This window comes from Mirounga leonina, unplaced genomic scaffold, assembly GCF_011800145.1.
Source record: "Mirounga leonina isolate KUSES-001 unplaced genomic scaffold, KU_Mleo_1.0 Mir_166, whole genome shotgun sequence".
Classification (NCBI taxonomy): domain Eukaryota; kingdom Metazoa; phylum Chordata; class Mammalia; order Carnivora; family Phocidae; genus Mirounga; species Mirounga leonina.
The window spans coordinates 1,670,526-1,691,185 of record NW_023270418.1 but is presented as its reverse complement, the minus strand read 5'-3'; the positions used below and the strand labels follow the sequence as shown (position 1 = coordinate 1,691,185).

General features: G+C 38.0%; 1 protein-coding gene across 3 annotated transcripts in view; it reads right to left on the bottom strand.

The window, feature by feature from the left end:
- The window catches only part of PRMT3 (protein arginine methyltransferase 3), a 138,846-nt gene extending 120,652 nt beyond the window's left edge, over positions 1-18,194 (bottom strand). For 2 of the 3 annotated variants that reach the window (XM_035012449.1, XM_035012448.1), the window contains exons 1-8: positions 18,029-18,194; positions 17,681-17,816; positions 16,056-16,138; positions 14,645-14,694; positions 13,932-14,034; positions 6,743-6,902; positions 5,283-5,421; positions 1,175-1,240 (exon numbers count right to left, since the gene is read on the bottom strand). In XM_035012449.1, coding sequence (XP_034868340.1) covers positions 1,175-1,240; positions 5,283-5,421; positions 6,743-6,902; positions 13,932-14,034; positions 14,645-14,694; positions 16,056-16,138; positions 17,681-17,816; positions 18,029-18,056 — 765 coding nt within the window. In that variant the 5' untranslated portion in view covers positions 18,057-18,194. The remainder of the gene's footprint in view (positions 1-1,174; positions 1,241-5,282; positions 5,422-6,742; positions 6,903-13,931; positions 14,035-14,644; positions 14,695-16,055; positions 16,139-17,680; positions 17,817-18,028) is intronic. The other variant, XM_035012450.1, reaches the window with a different exon arrangement.
- Between the last annotated feature and the right edge of the window lie 2,466 nt (positions 18,195-20,660).

Genomic DNA, 20,660 nt, shown 5'->3' with positions numbered 1-20,660 from the left:
AGATTTTAAAAATGAAATCACCTATTTGTCTATAACAGGGGATCAGTAAATACAAAGAAATACATATTATCATAAACCTTTCATGTTAGGTAATGCTTTGGCGAAGATATCAGAGTACCATATAAATTTCAACTGTCTAACTCAGCTAAGTCACAAGTGAAACACAGCTCTTGGGAAACAGATAAGGAAAATGAAAAGCCAATCTGTATTATATTCCAAACAATACACAAATCAGGAAAAGAAATTTTTTAAAATATAAAGATTGTTAGTCACTGCTGCAATATCATGTAAAGCTTATGAAATAACCTTGGAGAACTATCTTTTAAAATGAAGGTGAAAGGGGAATTATAAAAACCTGGTATGTTGTCAGTATATATATTCTTGAACTGGAAAGGGTGGGGAAAAATTCCCAGAGGTATATATGTGGCAGAAATGATAATATCTTTGACTAAATTAGTGGACTAATTTCCAGTAAGAAAGAACAAACAGAAAATCTGAACTTTTAGGTAAACATGCCAACGTAGAATGGGAGGGAAGGAGGAAGTGAAGAAGAAAAAATGAAAACAATTCATAAGGGAGGAAAGAAAAATGACACAAATATCAAACACACACACACAGACACACACACACACAGTGTGAAATTTCATCTTTGAAATACCCTGAAATGATATTAAGACTAACTGTAAAATACAAAGTGTCTCATGAAGGGGTAAATGAGGTCTTAAAAGAAAGAACCTAAGTTCTACCTTACAATATTTGACCCTACTTATTAATAATAACTTCTTAAAATTATTTTTAACTAGTTAACACACACCAGAGTAATCACTAAAAGTATGCTTTGGTACAGGGCTTATCTGATACATTTGAAATTCATAGGAATCACAGTAAATCAACAGTATGGTTTAAACAAAATAATCTGGATAAGCAAAGTTTAACTAAACCATGTCACTGTAATTAATGAATTTCAATTTAAAAAATCTATACACTGAATGGCAGCACCAATCAGCATTTCTGCTATCAGGATTCTGCACCACAGAGAAGCATCATAAAAGTCTTCCATGAAATAAAGCCAGAGTACACTAAATCAACTGCTAGCACAATGAGACCCCAAGAGAGGACTTCTACTGCCCAAGATCCACATGAAATGTACAATTCTATAGCCTATGCTACTCACCTTGTCTTTGAAGATATGTGGATTTTGGTATATAAAATCTCGGTAACTTTCTGTTCGTACTTTGTCCTAGAGTAGAGAGAGAAAAGCATTGTTTATAAGATAGACTGAAAATATAAAAATTTCTAGGAAGTTATTTGTTATTTTATCACATATTGCTAGTTTGCTTGGAAAGCTAAATTTATTTTTTTTGTCCTAAAAAAAAAAACAAGAAAAAATAGAAATGCCAACAACACACAAAGAAAATTACTGAAAGTCAGATAAGGTCTAAATTCTTAAAGATGTACACATTTTTGTCTTGACACGCGTTATCATTTCAAGACTTCAACTGATAATTAAAGCTAATAGAAGCTGAACATGATGTTTTGCTCCTTCAAATAGGGCCTGGAATCTAGAGCCTGACAACCTGTAGTAAAGGGAGTCTACTGTGTTAAATGTTAAAATGCTATGTTAAAACAGGGAGAAAAATAACCAAAACAGGTGAATGTAAAAGCTACAGTTACATATAAAAATGAAGCGACACGGAGTATGGTTTTTCTAAGAAAGTCACTGATCAGCACCTATCTGATTTATAATCCTGTTTTGTTTCTAGAAATGTCTGTAGTAAGAAATTATGCTTAAAAGCCTATAATCCCAAAGGTAAATCATTTGAGCCCTGCAGCTCACATTTGAGACTTCTACACTCTGGAGTCTCACATGACCTGTGACTGAGACAGGCATCGATTGCAAACATTTATTTTAGTTCAAGAATAGAGCCGATTCCCTTTTAAATTACTTCAGTTGAGACATATACGGCCAGCAAATTAAGCAGTAAGGGCCTCTGCTGTCAAGAAAATAAAATGAGCACGATAAAAATAGATTAGGAATTCCAGTTTTGGGTTTCACACTAGGTAAAAAGAAATATTACAGCAAATGCTATGATATCAAAATTTATGCAATCTATACCCTTCAAAAAACAATTTTAGGGCAAAAAAACACATAAAGGTATTAAATTAAAAGCCAAGTTGTTTTACTTAATTACAGGATATAAAAATGGGGAATAGCAGAATTAATTCCATGTTTTCTGATGGAATTATTTCTAATTGCTTTATACACAAAATTTTAAATAAGGTTTATTAAACCTTTCCCTGAAATTATTTTAAGACTTACTAAAAGAATCTAATGTTTAAATAAATTTACACATATTAACTAATCAATTTTAAAAGTCTTTTAAAAAAATATATACAATTCCATACACTTGTCATTTTTATACTCATATTACAACCAGTGATTTCTGCTGGGTGAACATCAGTCTAGGAGGCAGTCACTTGGAAAGCTCTCGCCAATCACACTGCCTCACCACTGCTCCTGTCCTAAATCCATGCACCACTGCTCCCTCAACTACAGTCCTTTATCTGGGCTCTTTCTACAGATCCATCTGCTTTCATTCACATGCTCACTCTGGGGCAATAAAATCCAAAGTATACCAAACAGAGTGCCTTGGACATAGCAGAGCTTCAACTTAATAACTGAAGTTTTGAAAGAAAAACCACTAAACATGAAAATGCAAGCAAATAAAGACTAGCACTCATAACCACTTCTAAAAATGTATTCTAAGAAAACACTAACACTTCAATACAAAACAAGGAGATAGAAATCTTAAAAATTATCTTTTTCACCAGCCTATTAGAACTAAGAAACACAAAAGAAAAATAAAATCAGAGCTCTAATACTAAGAAGCAAAATAATTTTTTAAGACTAGTAAAGTGCCATGGAATTATTCCTACAAATGTTAAAAAAAAAAAATTGAAGAATGAGACTACAGTAAAGTATATACTACAAATTTTACATATATAAATACCAGTATGTTTTAAATGATAGGCTCATGAAGGTGGAAGGAATGCATGAGTTGGCTGGAGATACAATGAGAAGAATGTAGTAAAGAAAAATTATGTAATGGTACTATGATCTGTGATAAATGTTCACCAGGATGAACAATATTTTTCTTGGGAAAAAAGAGAGTGATGCATCTCAGATTTACAACATTAGTCAACAATGACTGTTCTTCAGAAAGATAAAGTGGCAAAGGATTCTGAAAGTTCATGTAATCCATCCTTCCATCAACTGTATCTCTAGAATTCAAAAATGTTATCTTCATCTGAGCCCCAGAAAGTAAGATCACAAAGTACCTTTATTTATAATTATAATCACAACATATGCCAAAATAGTGTCATTGAAATATGAGACTAAGTAACCAAAAATCCAAATTCTCTCCCTATAAAAAGCAAGCCCAATTCTAAGCATAAAAATAAACCCTATTCATGGTTTCTCAATTTTAAATTATTTATAAAGATCAAGTGAGATTCTGGTAGTAGCACAACCTTAAACAGATTATGTGAGCTAAGAACTGTTTTTGATACGAAACAGCTTGATATACGGAACATTTCCTACTCACCCGCAGTATATAAGTTGGCAAAATATAAATTGGATAAATAGTTCTTTTTGCACGGAATATATCCTTTTTTCCTATGAACACTTAATCAAGTCATCACCAAGGAGAGGTAATTACATTGTGTAACAGCTAACAGGAAGTGAGGCATGGAAAATTATATTAAAAGGGATTCTTAAATGATTCTCTAAAAGGGAAAGGTTAGCACTGGAAACTTCAAGCTGGAACTTCTTAAATTCATATGTACATCAAAAGGACTTAGGGTTATACCATCAAGGTGTGAAGATGTTCTAGTTATGGATATACAGCCACAAATGTCCAGAACAGACATTTGGAAATAAGTAGTCAAACTGGATTCCCCTGATGATTGTACCTAGGATACTTTTATGTACTATCTACTTGGAGTCTCAGTAACCTTATCTGTCTGAAAACCCACACTATTTCCATACCAAAGGTGTTAAAGGTTCATGGCATTTAAATTGATGGGGCGATTTAAAATGACGAACATGGGCTTAAGTGAACTCCTTAAAAAAAAAAATTCTAGACACAATAAAATTAATTTTAACAAAGAAAACAGAGTAAGTCAATTTCTTTTAAACAAACTCACTCTGGACTTAAAATAATTTATCACTTATAACTGTTATTTATAATGCTATGCCATTACCCAAGTGACAAGAAAAAGCACAACCAACTGTGACATGTCATTAGTAGAGAAATAACATGACATTGCTTTAAAACACCCCAAGTAATTACAATTGCTATTAATCAGCAGACCTCCACTCTGTGATAATGCTAACCTGACTCAACAAAATACATACATGTTATTAAATATCCCTAGTTGTTTTAAATGCATCTGTGTCACAGGAACACAGTCTCAGGGCTTTCCAAAATAAAATAATCTCGTGAGGAAGGATTTAGGAACGAATTTTTTGTTGGTTTTCAAGAAAAGGTAGGGGCATCTAAAATCCAGAGATGAACATCTAACATTTTCAATAAATTTTTTACATTCCAACACTTGTTCAACTATAGATATTTTTAGTTTTACCGAATTAAAAAATTAGATCTTACTATTTTACAATCTATAATAACATAATCAAATGTATAATTACTAGTTGTAGCTAAAAATCTACTTATATTTTACATGGACATTATCATTATAAAAATTAAAACCAACCAAATTTAAAAATCTGATTTGACCAATTTAGGAAATTCTACATATCAATGATTTCAAATGTAAAAAAGTTATGCCATGACAGTTGTGAGAATTATTTATAATTAAACTTTGTACCAAAAAATTATTTGCCCAAACTGAAGTCAGTATTGCTATTTAAAACACTAAAATTAATCATCCCCTCTGTACATTAAAAGGCAAACGTATAATTTATTTGTTCCTATTTAATAGTTGCTCTTAAGAGAGCACCAGTTTTTTCCAATGTTCTATTTCAAGCAAAAGTAAAGATTTCATAATAAAGATTAATAATGATCTTAAATGGAATTTACAGTGGCTGTGATGCTCCTCCAGTCTTTTCAACCCAAGATGTGCTATTAAGCACCAAAGAGATTTAAAAAGCAGTTCTAAAAAAAACCAAAAAACCCCCAGTTCTCCCAGCATATATATTAAGAACTTGTTTTATTCTGTTTTTCCTTTAGTATGGATTTGGTGCATTTGTGCTCTTTTCTAACCTTCAGCATTTCTTCATGTATCCCATAATGCCCGTATGAGCTGAAATAAACACCATCCTCATCTTCCTGGAGGTCTGCAATGGCAGATGACGAGCAGGTTCTGACATCTGCGTTCATCACAAAATCCTGAGCAAATTGTCTGTAATCAATTTGAAATACACCCTTGAGACAGGTTTATTGGACCATGAAAAGAGGAAAGGCTAGAGGTTGAGGGAGAGGAAAGGGGAGGGAGTGGGGTATGCAGTGTGATGAGACTTCCAACACAACATTCTATCCTAAGGAACTGAAAGCTCCCCCTGCTGGACCTTACGCAACAGCATATTTAAACCCATATGTAAACATTCCCTCTGCAAACCACGAAAACACTGCCAACTGAAGATTATAGCTGTTTGTATCTTTCAACTGAACAAAAGCACATTATCTTTATTCAACTTTATTATTTCTATTGTTCTAAAATCTTATTTTAGCAGATGATCAATGTGGTATATTTCAACACTATTAATATTCTTTGAAACCGTATTTCATGGAAGGGTTATACAGACAAAAAGTTGACCCAAATTGAGAATTATTTACATACAACACCACCACCCACTGCTGCTCTAAAGCTCAATTCCCTCTCTGATCACAACATATTAAGAATCTATAATGTGTACATGGGGGAGAAATGCAAAGAGGCAGATAGCAGAGTTGTTGTTTACCAGATTAACCAGCATAAAATCTCAAAATGGGGAAAGGGAACCACAATCAGCTATACTATGTTCCCTGCTGGACCTTCTGGCAAACCATCAAATGGGCACTGAGGGAATGGCAACCAACTTACAAATCCAACAGCTGAAGCTATACTTGGTAGAAATGCAGAATCTCAGGCCCTATTTCAGACCTCTGAATCAGAATGTACAGTTTAACAAATTCTCAGGTGATTCATATGCACATTAAATTCTGTGAAGTAGTAAGCCAGAAGAAGGCTAATTTACTCACTGGAGAAAACCATCCTATGTATCTGGTTTTCTAACTAAATACTATGTAATTATACTTTGATTCTTTAAAAACAAAAATTTCAACACTGTATTGTCCCCAACCCTAAAAAATATTAATTACTCCCCTTTAAAAGCCTAGTAGAAAAAAAGTAAATGGAAAAATCTATTAGATACAGAGTAATTCAAAGGAAGGCAAAGAACAAAAGCACTCAAGAGGACAACACTCCCAGAACAATAACCATTAGTACAAAAGTAATTAAAAAGAAGTATGTGAGAACAGGTAAAACCACAAAATTTTATGTTAATCAACTATATAACATATAAAAATGTTGCATATCATTAATTAACTTAAAATAAATTTAAAATTAAATACCTACATTGTGCTTTCCAGTACATGAAAAGTTTTACCATATTCCACCTTATTATTAGTGGTGTTACTTTTGGGATCTAAATAACTAATTTTCTTTAAGACTGATAAATTACTTCATTCTTTGCAGATCCTCACGCGCTCTAGCTAATGCGGCTTCAGCAGACAGTGCCCTGGCTTCCATATGTTTCAACTTCTCAACAACGGATGTGTTTTCACTGAGTCCATTGGGGTATGAGAATGGCACTGACACTGGTTCATAAAGATCTTCCACATCTAAAGAAATAAATGGACATTATTATCAGGCCACCTTCTGACAATGAAGCAAATATAAACATGTTATCAATAAATATATACTAAGTGCCTATTATGCAGCCAACTGAGAAATATTTGTAAAAGTACTTCTAATAAATCTTTAATATCCAGACTGCTTCCATTTACATTTAAAGAGCATGCTCTCCGTCTAAGTTTTTCGTTAGGTGGCTAAATTAACCATATATAAAAGCATTAATTATACTGAACCAAACTCAGGAAGAAACAAAAAAGTGAAAGGAAAAAGCCCTAATATGTATTGATCACCAGGTTTCTTTCAAGTACAAACATTGCATCTCATTTCTTCCTCAAAACAAACCTAAGACGGGGGCGCCTGGGTGGCTCAGTCGTTAAGTGTCTGCCTTTGGCTCAGGTCATGATCCCAGAGTCCTGGGATCGAGCCCCACATCGAGCCCCACATCGGGCTCCCTGCTCCGCGGGAAGCCTGCTTCTCCCTCTCCCACTCCGCCTGCTTGTGTTCCCTCTCTTGCTGTGTCTCTCTCTGTCAAATAAATAAAATATTAAAAAAAAAAAACCCTAAGATTTAAATATTTATCCCTAATTTAAGGCATGGGAAATATAAATTTCAGAGAAATTAAGTGAGTAGCCCAAAGTCATTTGGCTATTGAATGAATAAACTTAAGATACAGACCCATGCCTGCCCTCCTAGCTCATATTCTTGCCACTATGCAAGGTCTCTTCTCAGACTCTGGGTCTTTATCTATAGAATAACAGGTATTACATTTAGATATTCACTAAGGACAGTGTGTACATAAAGAATTCTACACATTCAGTAACTTATTCATCCTAGGTAAAAGGGTAGTACAATCTATACACCGATGTCTTATTGCTGATATTATTGATATCCTAACTCCTAATATTAAAAGTTCTTGACTTAACTTTAATTTCACTATGTATAAACTCATTAACTTCCACTGTAGAATTAATAACTCTGCAAACAGACGTTAATATATGGAGTTAGTGACTGTGGTCAAAATCCCAGTGTCTATTAACCAGTCCAATTAACTTTCAGATCAACTTAAAGCAATAAAAACAATGTGGATATATTTTCTCTTCAGTACAGTACTGGGAGAAATATGGCTTTTTTTCTTACTCAGCTTTTAGTTGTGACACTGAGTTGAGAAAAAAGAACTAAGCTTAACAAATACATGAGAATATTATAACTTAGAGACTAGAGCCTAAGTCAAACAACTTCTGAAAGCAGTAGTACGTATGCCACTAATCTCTATCAGCATGACAGAACACCGAGTCTCTCTTTTAAAAAAAACTATAGATTCATTCACTATTTAATTCACCAAAATTTAATGAGAACAACAAAATACGTTAAGGACGGTACACCAGATTTTCTACTTCTTACTACAACTCTATGTATCTTGTTTTCAAACTTCTTCAAACTGTTTATAAGCCAATTTGTTAGTTTAAATTACAGATCAGAACTGAACAAAGGAATTGATTTCTTTGTTTTAGCAAGGTTCTGTTTGCTTTTTGCTGCAATAAAAGAGTAAAAACTTTCAACACTAATAATGTAGATAATCATATATATTAAATGTTGAAAAGGACAAAGGATTTAGTCAACATTAAGATCCATAACTATAATTTATCAGAAGTCCTAACCATATTCAGGAAGATGAATTTCCACATCTACATTCTGTCTCAGGAGGTTCAAATCACCTGGATACTTCATTTTGGCAGCTGAGAACTACCACAAAGGATAGTCAATTTATCAAGAAGACATAACAATTATAAATGAGTAGAAACCTCACAAAAGCAAAAACTGATAGAATCAAAGGGCAAAAACAGACAATTCTTCAGTCATAGAAATGTAAATACACCCCTATCAATGAATGATGAATTAGAAAAATTCAGAAACATATAAAAGATCGGAACTAAAATATTCAGCACTTTGAACTACCTATTTTTAGAACACTGCACCTAAGAACTGTATCTGACACTTTTGTAGAGTACTGATTTTGTAGTCAGTCCGTGAACTTGGGTTTGGCTGATGTTTTTTCATTATTGGAATAAAGTTATACATTTTTGGCAAGAACATCAGAAAAATGATGTTATATCCTGAGTGCATTTTACCAAGGTGTCAACAGGACTTATTAATGGTGATGTTAACCTTGATCACTCAGTTGTGGTATTGTCTCCTGGAAAAGTTAACATCTCCTTTGTATTTAAATTTCTTGGGGAGATACTCTGAACTATGCAAATCCTATTTCATCTTAAATTTTTGCCCACTAATCTTAGCATCCATTGGTGGATCCTTTTTTTTTAAAATATTTTATTTATTTATTTGACACACAGAGAGAGAGACAGCTAGAGAGGGAACACAAGCAGGGGGAGTGGGAGAGGGAGAAGCAGGCTCCCAGCTGAGCAGGGAGCCCGATGCAGGGCTCGCTCCCAGGACCCTGGGACCATGACCTGAGCTGAAGGCAGACGCTTGACGACTGAGCCACCCAGGTGTCCCTCCATTGGTGGATCTTTTCTTCAAGTTATTACTATGGTGTTTGCCTAATGGTGATTTTCTATTTCTCTCTTCCCTTCTATATTTATTAATGAAAATTTTACTCTAAGTTCGAGCTGCTCCTTCTCCGTTTATTTATTTAGTTGATTATGTCAGTATGGATCCATGGATATTTATTCTATCCTATGGGCTAAAACCGAATACTATCATTTTCTCTGTTGCTCAAACTACTCCAGCTTTGGCCATGAAGAGTCCTTCAGGTTGGCTCCTGTGTTCTTGTGTAAGGTCCCCCTCCCCATCTTTTCTTTTTAAGTACTTCCTTATTTTGTGGCACAAGCTGTTCCAGACTCATCTTTTATCATCCTGCACCATTCATGGAATCAAGCACTTCTCTAAAGAGCCTTGGTTCCTTTTATTGGACAATAGTGTTAAAATCTGGGTAAAAGGCATACTCATTGCTACTGGGGTTTTTCTAGGCTCTCTCAACAGAGCTAGGAAATACATGTGTCTATACTAACCCACACATGCACAGACACCTACATTTCTGTATCTATCTGTATGTATATTAAAAACTGTGAATTTATACTGATACCTCCAATTCCAATCTATCACCATAGGACTCATTTCATCCTTCTGTACTTCCTTATCTGAAACCTCCTTCTCCAACAGCGAGAAACCTAGCTCTTATTATCCATAATATATTTACTTACTTGTCGATGCTATTATAGACAATACGGAGTCCCAGAATTGCTATTCATACATACCCTGCGAGAAACCCCTTTACTGACTAGATTACAGCACTTACGTAGTCTTTTTACCTGGAGCCTCAGCACAATATCCAGTCAAGATTTTAGTTACTCAAACAGCTCTTTCCTTTGCCACCCCCTTCAGCAGTTACATTATTCCTTTGTAATACAGTTGAGTTCATCTGTTAGTGTTTACATTCCATTTTGCACCACCATAACCCTCACACATCCTGGTTGTTTTGTTGTTTTTTGTTTTATTACATGAAGGCTATGAGAAATAACACTACAGTCCTAAGAGTCGGGGCTATACAGAAGATACCCTCAGAGAAACACCACTCCCTCGTTATCCCTGTTACCTCAACCCCATTGTGCCCTTCTCTCCATATCTGTCCCACTAAACTCCACACGTCACTACTCTCTTTAGTTTCTAGTTTATCCTTCCTGTATTTCTTTTGTACAAATGAGCAGACACATGCATCTTCTCAAATCCCTTTCTTTCTTACATGATGAGAATATCATACCACAGATACTCCTTTGAGCTTTGCCTTTTCTTGTTTAACAGTATGTCTTGGATATCACTCATCAGTTCAGAGATCTTTGGTGTTTTTTTTTTTTTTTTTTAACAGATGGTGTGGATATACCAGAGTTTACTCAACTACTCTCCTATGTATGAGCATTTAAATTGTTGTCAATATTTAGAAATTACAATGCTATACTGACTAAACTTGTGTACATGTATTTTCAGAATGTTGGAGGGGTACCTTCAAAATAGATTCTTATCTGTGAAACTGTTGTGTTAAAAAGTAAGTGCATATCCATTAGTTTTTCCCTAATACCCCCTTTTTGTACCAAGATCCTATCCAGGATACTATAATTCATTCAGTTAGGTCTCCTTAAGCCTCTCTTAGCTATGACAGTTTCTCAGATGTTCCTTGTTTTTTTTTTTTTTTAAAGATTTTATTTATTTAATTGAGAGAGAGAGAATGAGAGAGAGCAAGCACATGAGAGGGGGGAGGGTCAGAGGGAGAAGCAGACTCCCTGCCGAGCAGGGAGCCCGATGCGGGACTCGATCCAGAGACTCCAGGATCATGACCTGAGCCGAAGGCAGTCGCTTAACCAACTGAGCCACCCAGGCGCCCAGATGTTCCTTGTTTTTGATGATCTTGACAGTTTTGAGGAGTATTGGTCAGGTAGTTTGTAGAATGACCCTTACTTTGTATGTCTGATGATTTTTCATGTTAGACTGAGGTTATTGGTTTGGGGAGGAAGACTAGAGGGAAAGTGCCATTCTCATCACATTATATAAAGAGTTGATAATAGCAACATGATTTATCACTGATGTGATTATCTGGCTACGGTAGTGTTTGCCAGGTTTCTCCCTTGTAAAGTTACTTGTCCCCCTTTATACTGTACTTGCATTGCCTATTTTCTTAGTCATCTCCTTTATTAATTCAATCATCTTTAAATCCTCAAAGCCTAATACTTAGCAGACGCTCGATAAATATTTACTGAAAGGCAGTGGAGGTGCAATGGTCAGTAATAAAGCTTGGAGCCAAGAGAGCGATGACCTTCTCTTCCATCTCTCTCCACCAAGGGCTAGGAGCACAGACTATTTGAGAGAATGCAGGCAGTTCACTCCAGGACAGGCCCAGTTCAAGTTCTCCTTCTTTTACTAGGCCTCTTTAAGTGTTCCAGATCGCAGTCATGGCTTCTTCATCCAAACTCCTGTAGGCCTTATTTAAACAATAAATTCTCTTTATTAAGCACTTACCCTCTGACAGGTGCTGTGCTAATATGCATTATCTTTGCAACAATTTTATAAGGTAGGTGTCATTATCACCTTTTTACAAATTACAACTGAAAGAAATTAACTTTATATATCGCTGAAGAATTAGATTCAATACCAATCTGTACCCACAGTGACCAGGACACAACATTCAATATCTGTTGATCTGAATAACCTCTTCTTCTTCTGAACAGTACTACCTTTTCGACTTCTCACAAAACTTACCATATTTGACCTCATAATACAAGACAGGCGTTTAAAAACAAAACACTCTTAAGACTATGGGCTCCCTAAGGGAAAGATTCATTTCTTTACGTTTCTAAAGCATTTAACATACTACTTTCATCCTGTGAGTGTTCCAATAAATGATTTTGAATTTAGGAAGTCATAGAGAGCACTTAGTGCGCACTTTGTCATTTATCAAAGAGATCACTTTGATCACTCTTGGGAGAAATGAAATTAGAGAGAATTTGTAAAAACAGGAAAGAATCAACCTGGGACTCACCACATTTTGGAGCCAGAAAGAATCTCAGATGAAAACTTAATAAAAGAAAGCTCTGTCCAGGGTCACACAGTTCCTGAATCCTACATTAAGGTCCTTACTGCCACACAACTTAATGATGGTCCTTCTCAAGGAAATGAGTAGTTCTCCACAGTTCTCACTAATCAGAGTACTGCTCCACTCCACACTGTCAGACTTCTGTATGTGAAGGTACATGTCTGTTTAGAATGGTCTCACTGACCTGAAGAGAGCAAACCCTCTACCTCACCTGACACAAGAAACATGAAAGACAGTATAAAGGGGAAAAAAGCACACATTATTAACCTTGATAAGTTATAACAATAAAGTATTTATAAGAAGCCAACAGAATTTTCACAAGATCCCTGTTCAATAAGGAATGAGTTGGGGTGCCTGGGTGGCTCAGTCAGTTAAGAGCCCGACCTGTGATTTTGGCTCAGGTCATGATCTCATGGGTCCTGGGATCAAGCCCCACCATGAGCTCCACACTCAGGGGGACGTCTGCTTGAGATGATCTCCCTCTACCTCTCCGCCCACTTGCGTGCTCTCTCTCAGATAAATAAATCTTAAAAAGAGTAAAATAGGGAATGAGCAAATGCACAGAATAAATAAGTAAGAAAGCTACAGTCAAGAAATGAGAGTGGCCCTGCCACAAGGAAGGCTATAGAGTTAGTGTATGTAGGTAAGCCCATGGAAATTTGCGTGGAATCTGTTCTGCATCAAAACAAAACCTCAGGGGCGCTTGGATGGCTCAGTCGTTAAGCGTCTGCCTTCGGCTCGGGTCATGATCCCAAGGTCCTGGGATCGAGCCCCGCATTGGGCTCCCTGCTTGGCGGTAAGCCTGCTTCTCCCTCTCCCACTCCCCCTGCTTGTGTTCCTTCTCTCGCTGTGTCTCTCTCTGTCAAATAAATAAATAAAATCTTAAAAAAGAAAAACAACACCAAAATCTCAGTAAATTAGATGTCTTTAAAAAAAGTCAATTATCTCATCTAAATATATCAGACAAAAAGCAGCAAATATTATTAAATCTACTTTAAAATTACTTTGAAGCAGAAAAAATAAAAAAATAAAATTATTTTGAATCAGTAGATTTAAAAATTTTGGTTAATTTAAATTTAAAATTTAGTTAATTTTAGTTAATTTAACTAAATAAAAATTTTAGTCAATTTTAGTAGAAAAATCAGTCTACAACTAAAAATTATTTTCTCAAGCGTCCCAATGTTTCGGAACATCTAGTACACAGTATTTAAAGAAACTCCTATTTCTAAATTTCTCTCTAGTAACGGTCAGTGTAATTAACAGTTCTTAAATAACTTAACTTTCCTATTGAAACCAACTACCTAGTAAGGTCTTTAAAGAATTAAGGAGATGATATATTTCCTTAGAAAACTTAACCACCATTTGCCATTACAAATGACCCTATGTTAAAGTAGACCCAGTATGTTCATCTTACCAAATTGAAGTAATAGGTCATCTTCTAATACTGGCTTCAAATACTCTTCTTTTTCCCAAGGCACTGGGTTGTATATGGAATTCATATACTCAACTGTAGGATTCTGGACGTAAAATTAATTGCATGTCTTTTCATTGTATATAATCACAAACCCCCGCCCCAGAAAAAATAAGAAAATTAAGCCCCCAAAAAAGGAACCATGTCTACTTCACATAAAATCTCTATTTAAGGAGTCTATGTTCACCTGTCATTTCATTAACTTGATTGGACGATTGCTTAGATTAAGCAATAGGGTTTTTCGCACTTTTTTATTGTTTGGATTTGGGGGAAGTAGCATCATAAACATTCATTAGAATAGGAGAGAAAAAAGGACTAAGTATTTAAAAATAGAACAAGAAGACAACCACAGTACTTGAAATCACACTAGAAATTATTTCTGATTTAGGAAATACGGGTATTATCTGACACTGAATTACTTTTTCACATAAAATCAATTCACCTCTTGGACACAGTTAAAAATGATAACTTTACTAAACATGGTGTGTATTCATTTACTTGGTGCTGTATGTTGTACCAGCTCCTAAAGTCCATGATTCCCCCAATATGATGATTATATAGCAGTTCTTTGTATTCTTCTAAAATTAACGCACCAATAGTCACTGTGGTATTTCTTTAGTTTCCAAACAAAATTGTAAATTAAGCTACCAACTTACCTTAAGTCTAATAAAATTTATTAGTTTAATGTATCCATAAAATTCAAGTCCTAATGGGGAAAAAAAAAGAAAATTCACCTATTTTAATATGAGTTTTGTTTAACTGACCTATTCTATAGAAGCTTCTCTGGTTAATAATAACCTCTAAACTATAACTTAAAATATTTTGAATTTCTTATTAAGAACTAGAAATAGTGACTTAAATACTTCTGAAAATTTTAATTGAGAAACAGCCACATGGATAACAGTTTTTAATGTTTTTCTTGCATTTTTAAAAAGCAGGAAATTAATTTTTAGCATTCAAATCCTCATTTGTAAGAACAAAACAAATCAGGAAAATTCGGTTGTAGATTTTACCAAGTATTTGGCAGCTGATATTAGAGCCAAGTCTCTAAATCCCCTACATTTAGGGTGCCTACCAAATTACAATTTTGCCCGGACATGGAGTATACAAAGTATACTAGCTTTTACATGAAGTTAAATGATATAAATTAAAAAACAATGAGGCTTGTTCTCTTTCCAGAAATGAAGCACTGTTTAAAGGAAAAGCAACAGGATATCTAACCAACTGGGAATTAGTTGTTGTGAGAAATGTTGTCATAAGAAACAACAGCATTTAAAATGTTTTATATGCACAACAGCATACAAAAACCTCTATTTGTTAAGTGAAAAAAAATTACAAAATTATATTTAAAGTATGATTCCAATTCAGTTTAAAAATGCACATTAAAAAACCCAGTAAGTCATTCATGTCTTAACAAAAGCAGTTGCGGTTGAATTTGATTTATAAACATATTTATCACATATTTAATGTCTTTTCTAGTTGATAGCAAATATAGGGACTAAAAAAACAATTCTGTATTCAGTTAATTTTAGTGGAATCGTGTAACTCTTCGGCATCCATTTAAAGAAGCAGACTTTAATTGTAAGGGAAGTATGTTCAAATGCAAGTTTCAAAAGAATCATCTAAATATTTTGTTCATCACCTTAACTTCATCACTCCTTTTTCTATACTCTTGCCAAACTCAACCTTGTATGCCCTGAAGTTCATGTTATGCTTCAACCTGGTAAGTTGTCTTTTTTCACAATGACCCACTTCCTTTTCCAAAGTCCACCTCCATCCTTGCTCTCCCTAATTCTAATATGATAAAAATGCAATCACATGCCAAGGTTGTTTTTCCTTTTTAGTTGTGAAGTCAATATAATCTTAAATATAGCGAATCTTATCTAGAAGAATGACTTATAATTAGTCCTCCCTCAAAGGCTACTTGTCAAAACAACTTTGTAAGATAGGCTGTTGTTATATTTTTCACTACATTGAGCTTGTGTAGGAAAGGAAAGATCTGGAAAAATATAAAGTTTGAACTTAAATTTCACAACTAAAATTCTCTTTATTCTAAAAAATACTCACCATGTTTATGGACCATGTTATCAATATTAAATTGATGCTCAGACTTACAGTGTGAAAACGTTTCTTCAGCAGATGTAAATAACCTGAAAAATCAAACAACTTCTTTATGAAATAGTCCTCTCAAAAGTCTAAATATTGATTTCATGTTAAATATGTATCCCCCCCATTCTGCTGATTCCTATTTTATATCCAATTAAGAAAAAAACAAACATCCCTGTAGATGAGAGGGACCCAGCATTTCTAAAGGGAATTAGTACTTCTGAGTCCCGTTTTACACCCTACACTAACTACATTTTAAATGTCAAGGTTCATTTATTTGCCAAATAATAGCACTGAATTTATCAAAAGGCTTTTAAGGAAGAGAACTCCCTGTGATAGATTGTTTCTCTCAAGATATGAAAATTCCCTACAGAAGATTCTTTTCTGCTCTGTGTCAACGCTGCTTCCAGAGGCTTTGAACTGTGGCAGCTCAGACTCCTTTTAGAAATAAAGCATAAAATGTAATTTTTATAGGTGGCATTTTCCCAAAGTGATCTTGTAGTGTTGTGAAAGTACTTGTGTTACAGACATTGTGAAGACCAAACCTCTTTATTATGTGACCTGCGAAACCGAAGGATTCTTAAGGTAGGAACACACAGAGGAGGAGCCGCATACCTCTGTACATTCGGCACCTCTGCAGCAGTTAGTTTTCAACAAACGTTTACTTCGCTGTACTTGGCCTATTACAAAGAAGTACATCCCTGATGCTCAATAAATATTATTTTATGCCAACTGGAGTATATGGAGACATTCTGTACCTACGCAAAGGGCGCTACGTGTGAGAACAATGACAATCAAGAGGAACCAATATACCGCCAATCAGCACCATGCCCAGATTTATGGGAAACTGGAAAAATGTTTATTCGGGTAACACTGGCCAGTGCCAAGCAGGCCTCTTTCACGCCCACTTGTCCAGAGCGTCGACCAAAGTTAAAGCTTACTGAGATGAAGAGGCAGAATTTTATGTGGAAAAAACATGGATTTGGAGATAAGGCAAACCACAGCTTTGTGACCTTGAACAAGTCACTGATACCATAGTCTTTTTCCTAAGTGAAAAAGGCATCAATTCCTCTCCCTGCAATGGGTGGGGAGCCCCTCCCTAAGAAAGGTGATTCTTCAGACGGCTCAATGGAAGTATTACACCTGAGAAGCTCCGTACTCATTAATGAAAAACAGAATGAGAAAGCTGGAAGGGTCCTGAGGGATTATGTGGTTTAGTGACTGGCAAACTTGTTACTCAGAAGATGCCTTTATGAAAAGAGAAGATTCCTAGGCCCCACCCCTGATTTAGAAGGGCTGCGGCGCGGGCTTCAGCATCTTTTCAAAGTCTCAGGTGACAAGGGCGCACAACTAGGTTTGGGAACCACAGATTCGGATTTCACACTAGGGGAAACTGAGGCCTGTGGAAGAGAAGCTAGCATAAGCTGGGCTCCCAGTTCACGGCTCTCCCTCTACAGCACTGTGCTTCCTCCTTTCGTCAACAAACCCTCACTCCACACCACTGGTTCAAGGATTCGCGGGCAGGCCGCTCGGGCTGGACTTCAGACGAACGGACCCACGGGGCTCGGGCACCGAGGAGGACGAACCTGTCACAGAACAGGCAGGGGGTCTGCTGCTTGTCGTGGGGGAGCTCAGCATCGTCCTCGTCCTCCCAGGCGGCCTCGTCACCGCTGTCGGACAGCTCTGGCAGGTCGTCCTCGTCCTCCACAGCGCGCCGGCCGCCTAGCACATGCAAACCATCAGCCGTGCCCGGGACCGACAGCAGCGCGAGACACCACCCTCCGCCCCGCTCCCCGCGGCCCTCGCCCGCGCCTCCCCCGCCCTCCCAGCCAGGCCCCACCGTCCCGCACCGCATCCGGGAGGGGAGGGTCTCTGTCCCGCCCCGCGGCCTGCGTGCCGGGCGAACACGGCGCTAAGGGGCCGAAGATACCCACCCGCAGAGCCCGACGCTAACGAGCACATGGCTGTGTTGCCCCGGGATCTCGCGCGCCTGGGGGCGGGGACCGGGCTGGGCAGCGCACGCGCGGCCGCCGCCGAGCAAACCGGGCCCGGAACCCTGGGAACGAGCGCGAGCGCAAGGCAAGGACGGAACTCGGGGAGCCTCAGCGTCGCCTAGAAACGCGAGAACGCGCGCGCGCGGACCTGGAAGCGCTTCCGGCCTCGAGGCCGTGGTTGTTGGTCACGTGATCTGGGGGCGGGGCCGGAGCCGGGGCTCCGCTTCCTCCAGCGGCAAGGTTGATGTATCGCGCGCCGAGTCGGCGCTGAAAGCTGGACTGAGCGTCGCAGACTTTGATGTGACTTTTGTCTCCTCCTCGCGCTGCGGCACGTCTTAGCGGGAGGCCCTCGCCTGTGCCCCTGAGCCCAGAGACGCAGGCGCCCAGCGGTTTTGCAATGGGCTCCGCGCCCTCTGCGCGTCTCTTATTCGAGGAATGGGCCGTTAGTGTAGGGGGCGGCCGACCCGCGGCGCCCTCTGGTGGCGGAGAGACGGAGCGCAAGTAAGGGCCTGAGACTCGACTCTGGTTCCTGGGCTCCCTGATTCCCTTGGGGTGCAGCAGGGTGGGGAGACAGGATTGCAGGAGCCAGTGTGGGGGTACTAGAGCACACACAGGTGCCAAAGCATGGAGGACTATTTTAAGGGTTTTAGTCTTTAAAGTGCAGTGGTTAAGTGAGAGCATGGACTCCGATCCAACCTACTCGGTCTCAATCCTACGTCTGTCACTTTGTCACTCTGATCTTGAGCAACATCAAGACCTCTCACTGCCTCCACTTCCTCACCTCCAAAACAAGGATAATGACCGCACTAGCCACAGAGCCACTCTAAGGATAAAATGACTTAATACATGTAAAGTGCTTGGACATAAGTGTTAACTTTATCCTAAACAATGGGAAGCAGCTGACCTCGGTTAAGCGACGGAGTGATGCCCTTCCATACGTTTAGAAAGTGACATAATGGCTGCTGGGTGGGAAGAACACAAACGTTCCGTTCTTCATGGCTTTTTTCCCCTTCCTAACATCTACTCAAACCACAGAATGCTTTGTTAGGTGGGAGTGGGCAGCAGTAATTTCAGTAGGTAATTGACCAAGCTCTAGTTCCAGAGACTGGCACATGTTTATCCAATTAAATTGACTACCTTGGCCTACCAGGCTCCACATAATCCTGCCTGACTTCCATGTCAACCCAACCCTTCACCCTGGGTCCCACCCTCCAGCCTTTAATCATTTTCACACCTCAAGGCTTTTGCTAAGAATGCTCTACAAATACAAACCACCATTTCTCAAGAAGTTTCCACTGTCTTTCCAGCAGCCCTCTGTTAGTTTCTTACTGAGCATGTACCATTTGCTTGTTTTTCTTTCTTTCTTTCTTTTTTTTTTTTTGGTTTTACCCCCAATGCTGGGCCTTGTCTCAAAGGGCCTTGTCTCTTTGCTTTCGTTTCTCTGGCACATAATAGATGACCTAACTCATAGTAGGTACTTGGTAAATTTGCTGAGTGAAAATGATGCCTTATATTGCTCAACTCTTCTGAATGTACTCCTCTGTCTTATCTGTAAACTAGAGGACAGAATCTATCAAATATTAGTTTTGAATATTTGTCCTTACATTGCCAGAATAGCTGCTGGCTCCAGTAGGTTAAACTTACTGTTCCCTGATGTATCCATACTGCCTATGTGCCCAGGAGTGCTTAGGAAGCATTCGGTATGCTGAATTAAATAATTCAAGGCCTCTGGTTACCTGGGCCCATCCACCTTTTTGCTTTATCCTTCCAACATAAACTCTTTCTCCAGCATGGGCCACCTTCTCCCTGTGTGTATAACATTTGGAGGGATATCTGCTCAGTTCCTTTGTAACACCCAGTCAAGGTTAACACACTAAAGTAAGTAACATACAGTCTAGAAGGGTGACTGAGCCAGAATCTTGTCCTTTTAAGTTTATGTCTCACCACGATGCTGGGTTTGGGAGGGAGCCACTTTCCTTTCTACTCCAAAGATGAACACAGACAGACCCTACCCCTAACATCCCATCTCACTATTGAGACCAGAATAGGAAGTTGAACATGACCCGACAGAAGGTTCTGTGGGCAAGAAAATAACATAGAGAGGATAACTTAAAATTAGCCACTGGGGGTAGCTTTTAGAGCCCGCAGGCATCAGGATGTCCTCCTAGGGTCCCCTCGCCTCATGCCTCACTCCTTGGAACCCATGCCTGTTATCACCCAAACACAAAGGCTCTTCAGAGTCCAGCCCCAAAGGAACCCTGCCTGGCAGGAGGAATGTTCCATCTCCTTCCTAAAGTCCACATCCTAAGACCCCACCCCTTCCTAAAATATGTCTCTTTCCGGGGTGACTGACAATGGGAATGTCTAATCCCTTCTACAGATATACACCCCCAATTAAAGGGAATGGCCTTTATCATCTGATGTCCACTGAAGCTTGAAATGTACCTGGCATACTGTAGACCCTGTGAAAATGGACTGAATCATTCAAATCACTGTTTCCCTCAGCACAGAGGTTAAGACAGGGTTTCACCACTATCCTTTGTTCCTGGATGGAAATTAACACTGTGTACTC